The sequence below is a fragment of the Lobosporangium transversale genome (assembly GCF_002105155.1).
Source record: "Lobosporangium transversale strain NRRL 3116 chromosome Unknown BCR41scaffold_34, whole genome shotgun sequence".
Classification (NCBI taxonomy): Eukaryota; Fungi; Mortierellomycota; class Mortierellomycetes; order Mortierellales; family Mortierellaceae; genus Lobosporangium; species Lobosporangium transversale.
Window position 1 is genome coordinate 142,988 of NW_019029012.1, and position 16,388 is coordinate 159,375.

Below are 16,388 nucleotides of genomic sequence, written 5' to 3' on the forward strand. Positions count from 1 at the left end.
ACGAAAAACAATGTTAAGACCCAAATAGCTCTCAATAATAGACACTCTGCACAGCAAATTTAATGTTTGTCCTTACTTTCTGTATCTCTTCCAATCCATGAGTGCTTGCAAGAATTCAAGCCATATAAAGACGACAGACATGACGATGATCGCAATGAATAATCCGATAAGTGGAGTACGCCACTGGCCAGTATAATACACCTGTATGAAAGCAACTATAAGGACTAGAGTATAATACACACATTGGAACGCGAATCTACCAAGCCAATAATTGAACCCAATCGTGTTCCTATTTGCATTGGCATGAGAGAGACAAAAGGATTTAATCAATAAATATCAGCAACATCAGCAACAACAGCAACAATAACAACGACCTAAAACTTAAACAGAGCTCACGATAGGCTTACCATTTGTATGCGACTAGAGCAGCAATGGCTGGATTATCAAAAAACTCCCACTTAAAATTGTGGCACTTGACATGTTGCTTATTTCTGAACTGAAATTTAAGAAGAATCATGTGGTACAATGACTTCCACCACGTTGTCAAAGCCTGCTCTTCATGACATGATGATCCCTTGTTATTCGGGTCGGCGTGGTCAACTCCCTTTTCCTTATTCGAATTAGCATGCGTAGCTTCCTTATCCTTATTTGAATCAGTAAGAACAGCTCCCTTATTCTTATTTGAATTAGCATGGTCAGCTTCCTTATTCTCGGTGTCAGTTTTATAAGACCAGAGTGCATCAAATGAAGCCATGTACACTTGCTGCGTAAATGGGTTATTCGAATTATCGCGCTCTTTAGCCAAGACATCAAGCTGCATAATCGGATCTTCTATTTTGGACAATGGTAATGATGGTGGATTCCAAAATTTGAGTCGAAACATTGGTGGGTAGGCGATTTCGTGATTATCGATAATATAATGCCGCTTCTTGGCTCGGATATAAGCTATTTGCTCAAGGTAATCAAATGCTTTATCCGGGAACATGGCCATGATTTGCTCCAATGATCCGAATATCGGTGACAAAAAGGATAGGTTGCGAGAATTGTTGGCATGGCGGACACAGTAATCCATGATCACACTGGCAACGCCCATGACCGCAGGCTGCGCCTCTTTAGTCTTGAAAAGCTCTTCAAGAGGGTCATGTCGTTTCTGGATGGTACAGGCTCTGAATCCCGGGATCCAAGTGATCTCGTTTAGAGGTAACAATGCCTCCATGATCTTTTTTAAAGGTTTTCGCTCCTCATATGTCCAAAGGCCACACAGCGTAAAAATACAAGAGACTGGGTACACAGGATTATATGAGGTTGGTCGAATGAGAGTCTTCAGGTACTGAATCATGGTCTCTTGGCACGCCGTACTGCCGCTAATATACATTTCTATGATATTACGGATGCCTTGCGAGATTCGGCTCTCTTCTGAGATATCGAAGTTCCCCTCACTAGGATAAGGGTAGATGAGCTTCTTAACCTTGGCACGCATAGAGTCCTGCTGCTGCTTTGATGATCTCTTGAATCCTTTCTGCCATGTCGTACTCTCAAATTCCAAAGCAAACTGCGTTCCATCTTTGCTAGCCATGGCATTTGTGATTTTGCACATACAAAGATCGTTATTTTGATGCTTAGGGCCCTTAGTATCTTTAACCTCATCCTCTGTCTGCAACCCCCATACAAGCTCCAAATTTGCAACTTCCGATGGCTCCGACTCTCTCTTTGCGACCAGTCGCCACATTTGCATATATCGACCTGTTATTAACACAAGCCTTGAGGAAGCTGGCAAATACATATACGAATAAGTCAATTCAGAAGGCCCTAGGGGTATATCCAGGCCCTTTCCTTTTACTGTGTTGCTTGCATTAGAAGTTGTAGGTTGATGTGTTCCAGGGAGATGCTCCAAGTATACAGTCGGATCAACACGAGTGATGTTGAGGACAGTCAACTCGTTATCACGAATCACTTCTGGCTTAGCAACCAAAACGAATTTGTTGCCAGAATCGGATGTAAACTCCAGCTTATCATTATGGATAAATTCCCAAGAATTCTCAACCTCTAATGATTCAGGCTTGATAGTATCAGGTGAGGAAATGTCATCAATGCTCATTTTGACGATATTAACGATAGGTCCCTATTGGCGTGAGAAAAAGATGTAAAGGAAGAAGAAAGATTGTTGTTAATTATGTAGCGGTATATGCGCTCCCCGATCCTTTTCCGCAAATAGGAGCTGGCCTGTTCATCCCTACCTCTTGATTGACAAAGAACTGATCCCTCAATGGACTCGGGAAGCTGAGGCTATAATCCTTATGAATTGGGAAAGTTCGAATGACCTTCATATCGTGTATCCTTACGATCTTGCGCTCAACAGCTCGCTGTCCTGCATCATCAGGGGAGTTTCGGCTAAAAACCATAAAGTTCTCACGATCCATGACTACCTCAAACCTCTTGTCCTGTTTTTGACCTTCAGAATAGTCCCCTAGCTTCACACCTGAGAATGTTTCATAGATACTGATGCGTCCCTTAACAGAGATTGCCGCCAGTGACCCGTCATCAGACAAACTGACAGATGATCCATTGACGCCGCCAGTGACTTTAATATATGAGATCTGCTTCATCCTTGCGATGTCCCAGAAAGTCACCACGCCTCTATTGCCAGTCCATGCAAAGCAGTTGCCGCGTAAGCTCGTGATTAATGTCGATGCGGCCTCCAAGTTTTGCTCCTTTGTTATGTCTAAAGTCTTGATTAGCCGCCAGTATTCGCCAGTACTGTAGACGGAGACTGAGCATCCATCGCAAGTGATGTAGCGCTCATTCGTATTCCCTCTGCTGTCTTTGTAGTCACTAAGAGAGCACAAATGGAACTTTCCGTATCCGCAAAAGCCTTGAAGGTTCTTGCAAGGGTTTTCTAGCTTCAATTTCTCAGGAGTATTAGAAGGGTGATAGCTGAAGCTATGATATGGTATTGTGTCTTTTAGGTCTTCAGCCTTATCTACTGCTCTAGTTGGCGCAGTGACGCCTGCTGCCGACTTAACAGAGTGTACAACAATGGATTCTCCTGAATGTGATACTGATATAGAAATGTCAATCAATTCCGGGTTACTGATTTTGTATGAATCAATCTTCTCTTGTGCGACTAGGCTGGTCTGCCTCTTTGCTGTATTGCCTTGTCGTTCTTCGGACGAATTGGAGCCAAGAGACCAGAGCTCAATGATACCTTCACCATCTTTAGTGAAGTACAGTGTGGCAGCGTGCGATCCACAGGAGTTCAATGCATACGAGTGTATTGTCTTGGTCCTGTCCCAAGCATTCTTGCCGCCATGACTCACATCGATAATATAATCAGGGTTGAGCTCACCATACAAGACAAGTTCTGCAGTGTCATCAAAAGGTGTGTTGTCAAATGCACTGTAAGCGTCTTCTCAGCAGATTACATGTATAACATGGAAATGGTTACCTAAAGGGTTGCTCCCTTACCTGGTGGCTCTGTGTGTCCTACATCAAATTCAATGTATTCCAGCTCCAAGCCCGGACGTTCTAATATATCATTATTTATCATATCGATCCAGAACGCGATGTGTCCACTAGTGGTTACTTCAATCCGCCGGTGCAGCCTTAGCCTTGTAAAAGTTCCTTTTTCTAAAATTACATGTTGGCAAGGCCAAAGAGGACTAAAGTTAATACTATAGAGGACAAAGCGGACTAAATGATCAATTACAGGGATGAACACTAATCAATATCACATACGGATTTGGCGGATCTCATCGGACCTTACGATGGTAGTATAACGCTTTGACTAGTTCACATCATAAGAAAGGTATATACATCAGTGTTGACCAGAAATATGGACATATACAAACCACAACCCGAGGAGAAGCGGAAAGAAATAAAAAGAGAGGGTTTATAAATACTTACATCAAATGGACTACGCCCGTAGGAATCAAGTTGCTTTGCTTCGATTTTCAGTGTATCCGATTCGTGAGTAAAACCAGAGCTGAGGGTCACGCCAAGTATTATGGAGTACCAACCACATTCAATCTTCTCTGTCTCAAGCAAGCACTTATGACAGATAAGCAAGGAAAAAATGAGCTTCAAATTTATCATATTTGTACATGCTGTTATTGTAATATCATTAATGGCCTTACCTCCCAACTTTTATTGAATGGAATAACGACGGGTGGCTGGCTGGTAGTCCCAATCTTGCCGATGGCCTCTATTTCTGATGACTGTTCGGGGTACCATCTTATGCCTTACATTTACATGTAGAAGCATTATATCAAAGCATTAGTCATAAGCAAATATATGTAACATGTCTTTGGAGATATACATAAGATTTTATACAACATAGATTACCATGAGAGTCAACAGTTGAAGTTTCATCAACGTTATCCATTATTTCAGAGCCAGTGCTAGATGGATCGGCCACCTGCTTTTGCTTATTATTTACGCCACTTTTAGCGGAATTAGGGGATGCTGCTCTAATCATAAATGGAGGCGAACTCGATGTCGGTTTGAGCTGACTGAGGTTATATGGGCTTCTATCTAACTGTTGCTGGGCGTTTTCGAGCGCATTCCTGGTATTGCCATTCGGATTTATGCTCAATGGTCTTAAGTATCGAGTCCCTAGATGAATAAAGTCGTCTACGGATGGTATTTTCGAGCTGCTTCCATAGTTCTGGGTAGTGTGCACAGCCACATTTGCGTGGTTGTTGGTATCTTCTCTGTTGGGAGTTGCACCTATTCTGGGATCCGGCGCATTGATTCCTCCAAAAAGAATACAATCACCTTCACTGCGGAAAGATGAAGATTTGATTCTTCCAGGCACCTGAGGACGATCTTTAGGTGAATGTGTTAGTTGGGGTAGTGGTGTCCTTGGTTCATCATTAATGGAGCGTTCTGCAATCTCGGAAGCGGACAAAGGCGATGAGAATAGTGATAGTCCTGAAGATTGTTTTGGAGGCTTTGCTTTCGTTGGTGATGATGGTAATAGTGGAGAAGGCTCGCCATACGAGTCTGCAACAGGTTGGCTAGGAACGACACCAACGTTTCTTGGGGTAACAACCACATGTTCATCCTCGTTATTGCCTTCAGAGGGCATCTCTAAAAGTATATCTTTAGTGGAAATTCTTGTGTCACCAACCCTAGTTGGGCTTGGGCTGGCAGCGGTGGGACGTGCAGAATTATGAACAGCCATTGAAGGGTTGCTGTCGCTCATGAGTAAAATTGTCTCCATTGTATTAGATCGGGATGGTATATATCGTAGAGCTGCATTATTAGATGAGAGATGTGATGAAGATGATTTGCCTGTACTCGATGATGCTGGTATTAATGGAGTATATTGAGGAGATAGGAAGTTACTTAATTTAGTGGTGAGACTGCCGTCGCTGCTGCTGGTAGCAATTGTAGAGGTAATAGTGGGTCTTCGAGGAGTATACAGATGATAATCTTGAACAGGTGAAGACAGGACGGATGGCGCGATTGTGCGCAGTGGTTGCGTGTGGCCAGAAGATGAATGCTTACGAGTAGTTGTATCAGCAGCATTGCTGGTAGTAGGAGCATTATGGACAAAGGGAGCAATATCTTCAGATATTGATTCATCGCTCGGCAATCGGTGCCGTCCTTGCCTCGCAAATCCATCATTGAAGCCATCCATAATAATGGATTATTTAAGTAGAGTAAATGATTGATGAAAGAAAAAGAGAGCGCCAAAGGCGAAAATAAAGAGCAAGAGAAGCTAAGAGAAATAAGGAAAGAGAGAGAGGAAAAAAAAAAAAAAAAAAAAAAAAAAAATGAAAGATGGAAAGAAGAGAGCAAAGGAGAAGGTTTGGAGCCAGGATATGGGAAGGGTAAAAAAAGATTAACTAAAGATGGATCGCACCGGTCCGTCAGGGTACAACTTGCTAATCAAAAGAGAGGCGAATGCAAAGTGAGATCAAGGTTTTTAAAAAAAAGAGTTGGGCTCCCAACAATTGATCTCCCATCCAATAAATTTAATGATGCATTACATGGGAGCGGTGTGATTTTCCGCTTTCGTCACTCGATTTTAAATTTTTAAAGTTTCCATTATATCCATCCCCTGAAATCGATCGATCGTACTCATCAGACAGGCATCATTTTGTCGGTTGAAGAAGGAACAACTGGAAAATAATAGAGTCTACAATTAGTTCAAACAACGCCTTACCGCCCGTGGCTCAAAGCTGGAGGCCATACCGCGTTGCTGAGAAGCATACGAGATCATATTGAACTTTTGCTAACCCCTTGATATAGGAGCTTGTGATACAATAGATGTAAAAAATATTTTTGCTGTTTTGAATTCACAAAGGAAAAAGAAAGGGGCACAATATTTTTTCAACAGACACCGTGCCACACCGTATGATGCAGGGAGAAATAATGTAGTTTTCAAAGCGAACAGAAAGAACTAGAAAATTTTTTAAAGCGATCATTAGATTGCGACATTTCATGCGCTCTGTATGTTCCTGCTCATGTTCATGCTGATATTGTTGTGAGTAAAATGCCTATTTTCCTTTCGTTACCAAGGGCTGTCATTGCTTGAATTTAGTCCAATGCTATGCATGCAAGCTGCATGTTACTTTTGAACCTTTTTTTTGACTTTTTTTTTCCTCATGCGTAAGCTGGTGTGACAGCCCCTTTGGCCACAAAACCATATTCAGCATTGTTGTTTATTCATGTCCATGTGTATGTGTTACAATCTTGTCGAATGAAAGAGATCAAAGCACCTGTGCATTCGCTTGCGATCATAACCATTTACACCACAGTAAGTTTGTAAGAGACCGACTAAATGTCAAAATACGCCCTCTATCAGTATACCTTTACATTGTTGTTTATTGCTATTCTATTCTCTTCATCATCTCTCTATTTTACACCTCAGACCTCCCCTGCTTGTTCCGCAAGCTTATAGAACAGTGATACATCACGTCTCCTCAACAGTTCCTTGGGCGGTCCATACTCCTTGACTCTTCCTTGTTCCATCACCAGGATCATGTCCGAGTCCATCACTGTCTTGATCCGGTGTGCAATCGTAATCACTGTCCGATCTTTAAACGCCTCTCGGATTGTCCGCTGGATCATCTCATCTGTCTCCACATCCACTGCTGCTGTTGCTTCATCTAACACCAAGATCTTTGTCTTCTTCAGCAGAGCTCTTGCAAGACAGACCAAGGCTCGCTGCCCAAATGAGAAGTTGTCGCCATTTTGTGCAACCTCAGAGGACAGTCCACCTGCAAGCGACGAAATGAACCCCTTCAGATGAGCACGGTCCAAGGCTTCCCATAGATCAGCATCTTCCAACTCGTGGAACGGATCCAGGTTGTCGCGGATAGTGCCAGCAAACAGAGTCGGCTCTTGGGGGATGATGGACAGATGTCTTCTCAAATCTCTCAGACCTAAGGTGGAGATGTCCACTCCATCAATTGCAATTACACCACCATCAATGTCTCGACCATAGCTGACAAGCAATGAATTGGTATCCAATGGATCAGACGACGATGTTGCCAACAGTTCCTTCGGAGCAGATGGATCACTAGCTTTGGCCCAATATGAGTCTGCAGCCTCAATTAGCCTGAACAGCGCCAATGTCAGTGAAGACTTGCCTGCACCTGTTCTTCCAACAACTCCTACTTTTTGCTGAGGTTCTACTGTAAAGGTGGCATGTTTGATACACAGATCAAGTCCCTCTCTATAGCGTGCAGAAAAATTGTTGAATGAAATCTTGCCCTCGCTTGGCCAGTCTTCTGGAAGATGTACATGGGTCTCCAAAGGCGCCTCAGTTGGCTTATGTGAGTATTCTTGGATCCGCTCCACACTTACAAACTGATTCTGGACATCCCCGGAGGTTCGTACCAAGATTGCAATTACATTGGATAGATTCAGTGCATAGCTCAATGCTAATCCCACAAGACTCGGGTCCAATCGATCTGCATTTAGTACAGCCAACGCAGCGGTCAGAAAGACTGCTAGAGCACAGATCACCTGTGTCCGGATTGTGAGCCATCGATTTGTCAGTAGGAACAGATTGCTTGCTTGAGCATAACTGTCTGATCGCCTCTCATTCTCAATAATGAACTGTGTTACCAGTCCTGTCTGGCAACGAATGATGGATACACCTGCAAGTGATTCACTGAAGTGCTGATAGAGTGGTGATTTTGCGGCAGATTGGAAACGTTTGAGTTGACTGCTAGTGCGGATGTAATAGGCCTGAATCATAAGGAAAATGATTGTCAATGGGATTACAGCGATGAGGAATTGCAGGGTTGAATAAGCGATGACAGCAATGATCCCTAGCGACGTGAATATCCAACCGAGTAGAGCAGGCAGCTGTTCAGGAATCTGACTGTCCACAGCTGTTACATCTGATGAAAACCTGTTGACTATCCGCCCCATGCTACCCATCGAAGATGAGACAGTTGGAAATAAAATACCATACATGGGTTAGATATGACGTGCTTAATACTATATATGTTTAGCATTCAAAGAGAGTAATCAAGTCAATCTTACGGAGTGGTGTCAAAGAAACTCATGGGCATGCGCAATACACGCACCAATAACCCATCGTGCAAAGCCTTGGCGCCTTGGATACCACAAGTAACATTGGTCATATAGCTGACCGTGACATCCATAGCTATATATACGGCAACCAAGAGCGCATATCCACTCAAGTAAAAAGCAGTCGAATGGCGATCCGAGCTTTGTTTCTCTTCTTGTGTGACCCAGTAACGAAGCCAAAAGCTAGTACTGATCTGACAACCCTGGGCGAGTGTATACAGGAGTAAGCAAATACAGGCCTGACGAAGCGAACTAGCAATGTATTAACGAGTATGAAATAGTCAGTAACAGATAAAGGATTCAATATCAACCACAAGGGTCCTCTATTCTTAAAGAATATGAACTGAGCCAAGCGAACGAGCGATACTTACATAGCTTTGGCATACTCCCAGTAGGCCCCCCACCCAACGTTGCCGACTTCAAGATTCTCCATACCAATGAGATCTCCCTTGCACTTTATGCTGCTGTTGCAACTGTGGTCAGTCGCGGCCATATCTGCATCCTGTTTAGCTTCGCCGTTTTCAGGTCTAGCACCCATTACAGTATCAGGTTGCTTTGTAAATACTTCTCTGGCTTCCGTTGAAGTATTTTTGTCGATATCCCCGATGGACTCAGATGCTATCCGCTGTTGTTGCTCATGTTCTAGCGCCAGAAGTTGTGCCTGCTGCTTCTTCTTTTCTTGAACTGAATAGTCTGTAATCAGTTGATAGAACGCTTCCTTGGCTCGCATTAGCTCTTGGTACTCTCCTGTCTCGGTGACTCTTCCATCATTTAGTACTATGATCTGGTCTACATATTCCAAATGGTGGATCCCATGTGTCACTAGTAGCCTGGTCTTGTCCTTCAAGAGTCCATTAGGCCCAATCAAGTGCTGCCACAGATGTTGATCTACATGAGCATCCACAGCGCTCAAAGGGTCGTCTAGCAAGTAAATATCTGCATCTTGATAGGCTGCGCGTGCCAATGCAATTCGTTGTTTCTGGCCTCCTGATAGATTTATTCCACGCTCCCCAATTTCTGTCGAGTCGCCTGCTGGGAGCATCTCGATATCTGGAATGAGTCCAGCAGCCATGATGATGTGATCATATTTATCTTGTATAAAGGGTTTGCCAAATAGAACATTGTTCCGAAGAGTCGCATTGATGATCCATGCTTGTTGCGGAACATATGCCAGGTTTCCAAATACTCTGACAGCACCTTGGAGCTTGTACATTTCGCCGATTATGGCAGAGAGAATCGTGGACTTGCCTTGGCCAATCCGTCCGACAATAGCAGTCAAGTGGCCACGAGGGATCTGTACAGTAATATTCATGAGAGTGGGACGATTAGGCGTAGATGATGCGGACGAAGAATATGTTGCTTGCGGTTTAGAACCCAACAAAGGTTGTTGTGCTGCCTGTTCCTCGGATAGACTTGCTGTTATCTCAGCAGGAGCAACAGTAGCCGCACCAAAGTCTTCGCCTGCTGCCCTCCCCCATGTAAATGTTCCGTTCTCAATCTCGACTGCCACCCATTTTCCATCCACAGTCTTTGAAGAAGGAGAAGCCAGAGTCGATGATGCCGCAGCTAGTTCTGCAGGTGAATCTTGAGGGCTATACCGCTCCACTGCTGTGGAATCGATTTCTTCAAGCAGTAAAAACTTTCGAATTCTGCCATTGGCACTTCTCAGCATGATCACATGTGAAATAGCCTGCGGGACTAGGCCCATAGGGCGGCCCATTGTTATGAAGAGAGTAATCCCGACAAAGACAATCTCAGGAGTTACTTTGGCAGGTGTGAAGCCAGGTCCTCCCCAATAAGCATAAACAGAGAATGTTGCAAGCGCGATCAACAGGATGGCGGACGAGAAGACGATTACCAAAAAAGCGCGGACAGTGGCCAAGGCCCTCTGTGCACCAAGTTCTTGAGAGCGTAGACTGTCAATTTTTCGATGGAAGGCATCTTCCCTGTGAAATACATTTGTTGGACAAGTGGCAATGAAAAGTGAAAGCAATGTAAAAAAAAAAAAAAAAAAAAAAAAAAATAGGGTGCACGTCAACAACTTTGTCTTGAGAATGTGTAAAGAGGTTTTTTTTTTTTTTTTTTCTTTTTTCCTTCTTAGACGTACCAAGCTTGAAGCTTAACAATCTTGATGTTCGCAAGGATCTCAGTCATAAGTCCTAAGCGCTTATCTGCGACTTTGAGTTTCTCTCGTTGATGCGAGTGGAGGAGGCCAGCCATCTTAGTCTGGATTGGCATAATGATCGCAAACACTGCCAAACCCGCAACTAAGGACCAGCCTAGCAGCCGATAGAGTAAGAAAACAGCGATTGCAATCTCAAATGGGATAGTGAGCGTCAATGGTAGGAAATTAGGGGCCACCATCCAACTCTCAGCATCAACGGCCATAAGATTGCCTAACAGATAGACAGAGTGATAAGTAAAGAGTCAACACCATTTCATATCTTGAATGCATCAACCAGGCTATCAAGAGCTCAATTGTAGGGCGGCGGGACTAAAGACTTACTGATTTCACCTAATGTCGATTTACTCCTTGCGTGTGGTGACAGCTTCAACGACTTTCTGTAGATCATAGCTACTAAAGCACCGCGGATCTCAATACCCAAATATGAGCACGCATTCGAGGACATGGACAGGAACAATCCACTGAAAAATGTTCCTGCAAAGATCCCCACGGAGATTAAGATGCCATTGGTGATTGCTGGGTGCGGTAAATGTTTTTTGACAGCCTCAGAATAATCTGCAAAGAATCGTAGTAGGTGACTAAATAAATAAATAGGGACATACCGGAGCGCATAGCTCAATAGACGGATGGCCATGGCAAAGAAAACGCGCCACTTGTATGCATATAATACTGTGAGAATTAATGATGGGCCTCCTTGGAGTGTGATGGGGTCTGACTCGAAGTATGTCTTCTTGCTGCTACCATGCTCTCTCTTTCTCTCATTTTCGATCTTGTTTCTACTCTTTTGATGCTTGCTATGTTTACTTTGGTATCGCTCTAAACATTTTTCCCATGTAGCTGATACAGCCTCATAGTTCGAATGAGTTTTTAGAGCTACCGGCATTGGTTCTTCCACGTCCTTGGGAGTCAAGATCTTTCTGGCACCGAGGGACATCATAGGTTGTGCATAATGGAAGATCAGTCTCGAAAATAGATTTGCTTGGTCCATTCTAGACAGATTCTCCTGCTCACGGCTAACGCGTTGGACACGAGTGTGACCTCTAGGCAAGGCTTCAAAGAAGAATGCGAGCGCGATGGATCCAGTGAAGGCGAGAAGGTATCGTAGCGGCTCTAGTTTGAAGTCAATGATAGGAGGTGGGCCTGGTTTCCCGTTGGCGACAATAGCATTGTTGATATTGTATTCCAGTTCTACATCTAGGACGTTGAGCGGAGGGATATCGAAGCCATCATTCAGGATAAAGAGTGAGAGCAAGCTGCCTAGAAGTGTCACCAAGTAGTAGAGGAACAAGTAATCTGATGACCGAACCTCGAAGCGATGCTCGTTTGTATTCAAAGCCATTGCTGTTGTCTGCACAAGTATAAGAACGAGATATTGTAAAAATAAAATAAAAATAAAAAAGGGCTAGGTTAGATTCTTGAGCCGATAACAGTTTTCTGTTTACTCAACAAGTTTAATTTTATGTGCTGTGCATGGGCCTCATTCTCTGTTACTGCGCATTTTTTGGATCCACACATTCAACTAAACGCACAGTAATAGGCAAAGGGGTTTTGATCTTAACTTTCTGTCTCGACTTTTACTCCCTCCCCATTGACATTATCCATTCCCTGGCAAGCTTGCTTCCAAGCTCTAAAATAAGGCTTGTTTCAGCCACACCACACGGACGCAACAGCAACAAAGCCTGTATTGATTAAAACCTTACAAAACAATGAAGTCCCCATATCGTAAGAAAATGACAAAAATTTCGAGAATACCTTGCATGTATGCATCTTTTAAAGCACAGCACAGCCATTATTTAGCAATAAGAATTTTCCGCAAAAGGATAGGCTGACAAAGATAATATTGATATTATGAATGACATTACAGTGCTATCTTTTTTCGCTTTTCTTTTTTTTTTTTTTTTTTTTTACGTACCCAAGCAAGCCATACCCACATGGCGCTTCCGAGAAGGCCGTCAGCAGAAGCTATATAAGGCCCGGTGGCCAAAGTAATTGCCAGGCCCAACAGAGAAAAGCAAGCACAGAGGATGAAGAGTTGAGTAGGCCAATAGATCAAGCCCGTTCGGCCATAAGAATGTGGCGTCTTGTTTTGCTTCAACCAACGGATGCGGATAATAAAAATGACTGTAGCAATCATGGCGGGACAGCCAAGAGTGAGAAAATGGCCTCCATGAATCATCAAGAATGCTATCCATTCCTGAGCAGGGTCGTTGGGTTGTTGGGAAGGATGCATTGGACCGAAGAAGTATTTGATATAACAAGCACAATGCAAATAACGTAAGATAGACAACAGTAGGCTTTCAGTTCCTAAACGGCTGTTAATAGAGTGAAGAGAAGAAAAGAAGATGGAAGCTACTTGAGCAGGAGGGCGATGAAGCCGAGGAATGGAGGAGGTATCTAGTTGTAAGGAAAATATGGAGGATTTTTTTTTTTTTTTTTTTTTTTTTTTTTTGGAGGGAGCAGATACGGGATGATGTGTAACCAGACTCTTTCCTTTTCGCAAATTTGCATGTCATCTCAGCAACTCACTTCTTGCTTGGTTAGCACAATCCAAAAAAACAATGTATTCTTGACATGTATGATCTTTTTCCATTCTCAGAAAATTTATTTAACATGTGTTTAATCTGTAGACTATTTTCATACCCAAAGTAACTTCCATTGTTCTGGATCGTTCAGAAATCTAGGCAAAAGGTATTCGCTACTTGTGCTCTCCAGCTTCCATGCCCAAGGGGCTTCAAGGTTAAATAAATAGAACTTATAGCTTTCAAGCATTGGAGTACGGGCTACAACCTCAATGAATTGCTGATGAATACGGATAAAAAAAAATCACCTGTTGAATCGTGTATGTCCCCTGATAAGCTTTGTATGGACTAAGTGCAGTATTGTACACCATATCCATCTTTGGTCAGCACAAAGGGGTATCCGTGGTTAGAGGAAGCTCATTTTTATTTTTATTTTTATTTTTTTATTTTCAACAGACATGATACCCATACTGCAAATAAGCGGACAAAGACCTTTTTTTTTTAAAAAAAAATATAAATAACGAATAAAAAGAAAGTTCAAAAAAGCCAGCGTAGCATCACGGCATTGCATGTGTTCTGTATGTCCATGCCCATATTACTATCGCCATGAATAAGGTGCTCATTTTTATCTTTATAACTGAAAGAACCAAGATCAGAAGACGCGACTTGGCTTGACAGACCTATGAGGACCCGAAACAAATTAATCAATCGCACGTGATCTTTTCTGAAACAGACAAAAAGTCATTCATCAATTCATGAGCTCGACATGGTTTGCTGTTCGTGACAGCTCCATCACCAGGACCAAGTAGGTAAGAAGAAAAGAGATTGGGTAATGAAAGAAGAGAATAAAGCTAAAGTGTTTTCGTAGTATTATTTTATTGATCTCATAATAAACCAATCATGCATCGTGAAGACGACAAAGAAAGTCTTACGCCCAGTATCCACAGCCATCCAAGGTGCATGCTTTTTCTTTGCCGTTGAAAAAGAAAGAAGAAAGATGTAGGACGAGATCAGTCAGCAGAGGACTTTAAAAGAAAAAAAAGTTTATTTTTAGTTTAAGCGTAATTCTGTAGCTCGAGCATCATTAATGAGAAAGATTACAAAGGAAAGGGTCGCTGGACTATGAAGGGATCTTCTGTATCATTTAATATTGCTCTGAATTTTCAGAATGAGGGCTTCAGTCATTATTTGCAATGTTTATCCCCAGTAAGGACCCTTTTTTCTATGGTAAGACAGCGTCTCCCTTACTGGATCGCAGGAACACGTAGAATGAGTATAATCAAACTTCGAATTTATTATTAAAATCGTCCGGATAAAAATAAAGTTCTAAGCTTTACAGGCTATGTGTTCAGGTAATATTGCACTTATCCTTCCCTTACATGCAAATCTGAGTCGGAATGACCGAATGATATTCGTGCATTCAAGGGGAATGATAAGTGCATTGTCGCCTGAACACAGAGTCTGTAAAGCTTAAATAAAATTTTATTTTTATCCGGACGATTTTGATAATAAATCGTCCGGATATTTGTAGTTCGAATTGGAGGCATTGCACTTTTATTATTTACCTTGGGTCTTAATGAACTCCACTGGCATTGTTAGACTGCGGTCAGTGGAAATGTAAAATTGAGATCCTTTTTTTTGTTTTCTGCAGATCATACCAATACACACACATATATCCATTTTAATGCCTTAAGGCTAGGGGTGACTATAGTCGTTGTTATGCAGTGCACTGAAGCAATAGTTCCTTGAGTTACTACATGCACATTCATTGCTTCGCCTGCTGCTCCTGCATGCGGATTCATCGCCTTCCCTACTGTTCTTCAGCTGCTTCTGCAGTTGCTTCACGTGTTCATCCACATTAGCCATATTTTTTCCCATTTCCTTAATGGTGTCAACATCCAGCTTTTCTTAAACGCTTTCGTTTGTTGCTTAGTCGCTATGAAAATATGCCTCGCTAGGGAAGCAGCCGTATGTCTCGTAGTAACCGAAGGTATGATAGAACACATTTTCTTCTGCATCAATGTATTTCAGACGCGATTAAATTCACCATCCATCATCACGCTTCGCGAATGCCACATTGATAAGCGCTAAAAAAGATTTTTTTTTTTTTTTTTTTTTTTTTTAAAAAAAAAAGAAAAATCCGCTCTTAATGGACCATTAAAGCTACTTTGCGCATGCATTTATAGGATATTCACAACGGTTAGAGGCCTCAGAGAAATAGAAGAAAGAATATTGTATCAAAGAACGCATAGTAATAACCACACTTACCTTCAAGTTGGCAGTGAAGAAAAAGGACATCATAATCATAAAATGGAAGGCCCAGTGCATATAAGGAAACTCTGTATCATATAGTCATATCACCCGCCTTAAATAACAAAATAAACTATTGTATATAGGTAGGATATATAGTTGATGTAAGAACCAGAAAGCTCTAAAGCTGAAAATAAAAGCGAGGGATAAGAGAAAAGGGAAGGAAAGATATGAAAAATATTTTCAGATAGATAGTAGACAGTCGAAAAGTAAGTGAGAATAAGATGTGGGTCCACACACTACACCCATGGATTACTTTATTCATTTCTGGTAGAGGGACTTGTACCAGATAACTACATATCTATAAGACAACATGGGTTCTCGTGTCAAAGATTTGTCGCGTCTTAGTGTGACGCGTTATTGCCACTAGTTTCTACTGCTAGTTTTATTTTTTATCGTACTATTTCAGTTGAAATTTCTCTAGTGTGTATTTTTTTAAGATCTTCCTAGTTTTTTAGTCGGACCATTATTATATTGCATATTGAAATATGCAACAAGATGGAAGGAAGAAAGCAAATGAGAGAAGAACTGGAGCCAGGGTTTAGGAAGGGTAAAAAAAGATTCATATGAAGATCGCACCAGTCCGATAGAGGGCGCGAAAGCAAAGTGGGATCAAGGTTGTTTAAAAACAGTTGGGTTCCCAACAATATCTCCACCCAATAAATTTACAAACCTCAAGTGTAATTTTCCTTCCTATCCCCTGAAATTAATCGATCATATTCATCAGACAGACAGCATCCTGTCGTTTGAAGAAGGAATAACTGGAAGGTAATAGAGAGTCTACAATTAGTTCAAACTACGCCTTATCTCCCATAGGAGTCTTA

At 42.2% G+C, this 16,388-nt stretch overlaps 2 protein-coding genes across 2 annotated transcripts; both read right to left on the reverse strand.

Annotated features, from left to right (window-relative positions):
- Positions 1-131: 131 nt before the first annotated feature.
- On the reverse strand, positions 132-2,992 carry BCR41DRAFT_388317 (hypothetical protein; the record flags this gene model as incomplete). Its single annotated transcript, XM_022027993.1, has 3 exons — positions 2,238-2,992; positions 408-2,122; positions 132-289 (listed from the first exon to the last, which is right to left on the reverse strand). Coding segments are annotated over exons 1-3 (2,241 nt in total), but the record flags the coding sequence as incomplete, so codon positions are not given.
- Positions 2,993-6,873: 3,881 nt separating this feature from the next.
- BCR41DRAFT_398791 (hypothetical protein) lies at positions 6,874-12,074 on the reverse strand (the record flags this gene model as incomplete). Its single annotated transcript, XM_022028992.1, has 5 exons — positions 6,874-8,389; positions 8,503-8,802; positions 8,922-10,496; positions 10,658-10,946; positions 11,057-12,074. The coding sequence occupies 5 exons, from the start codon at positions 12,072-12,074 to the stop codon at positions 6,874-6,876; spliced, it is 4,698 nt and encodes a 1,565-aa protein (XP_021878802.1).
- Positions 12,075-16,388: the final 4,314 nt, after the last annotated feature.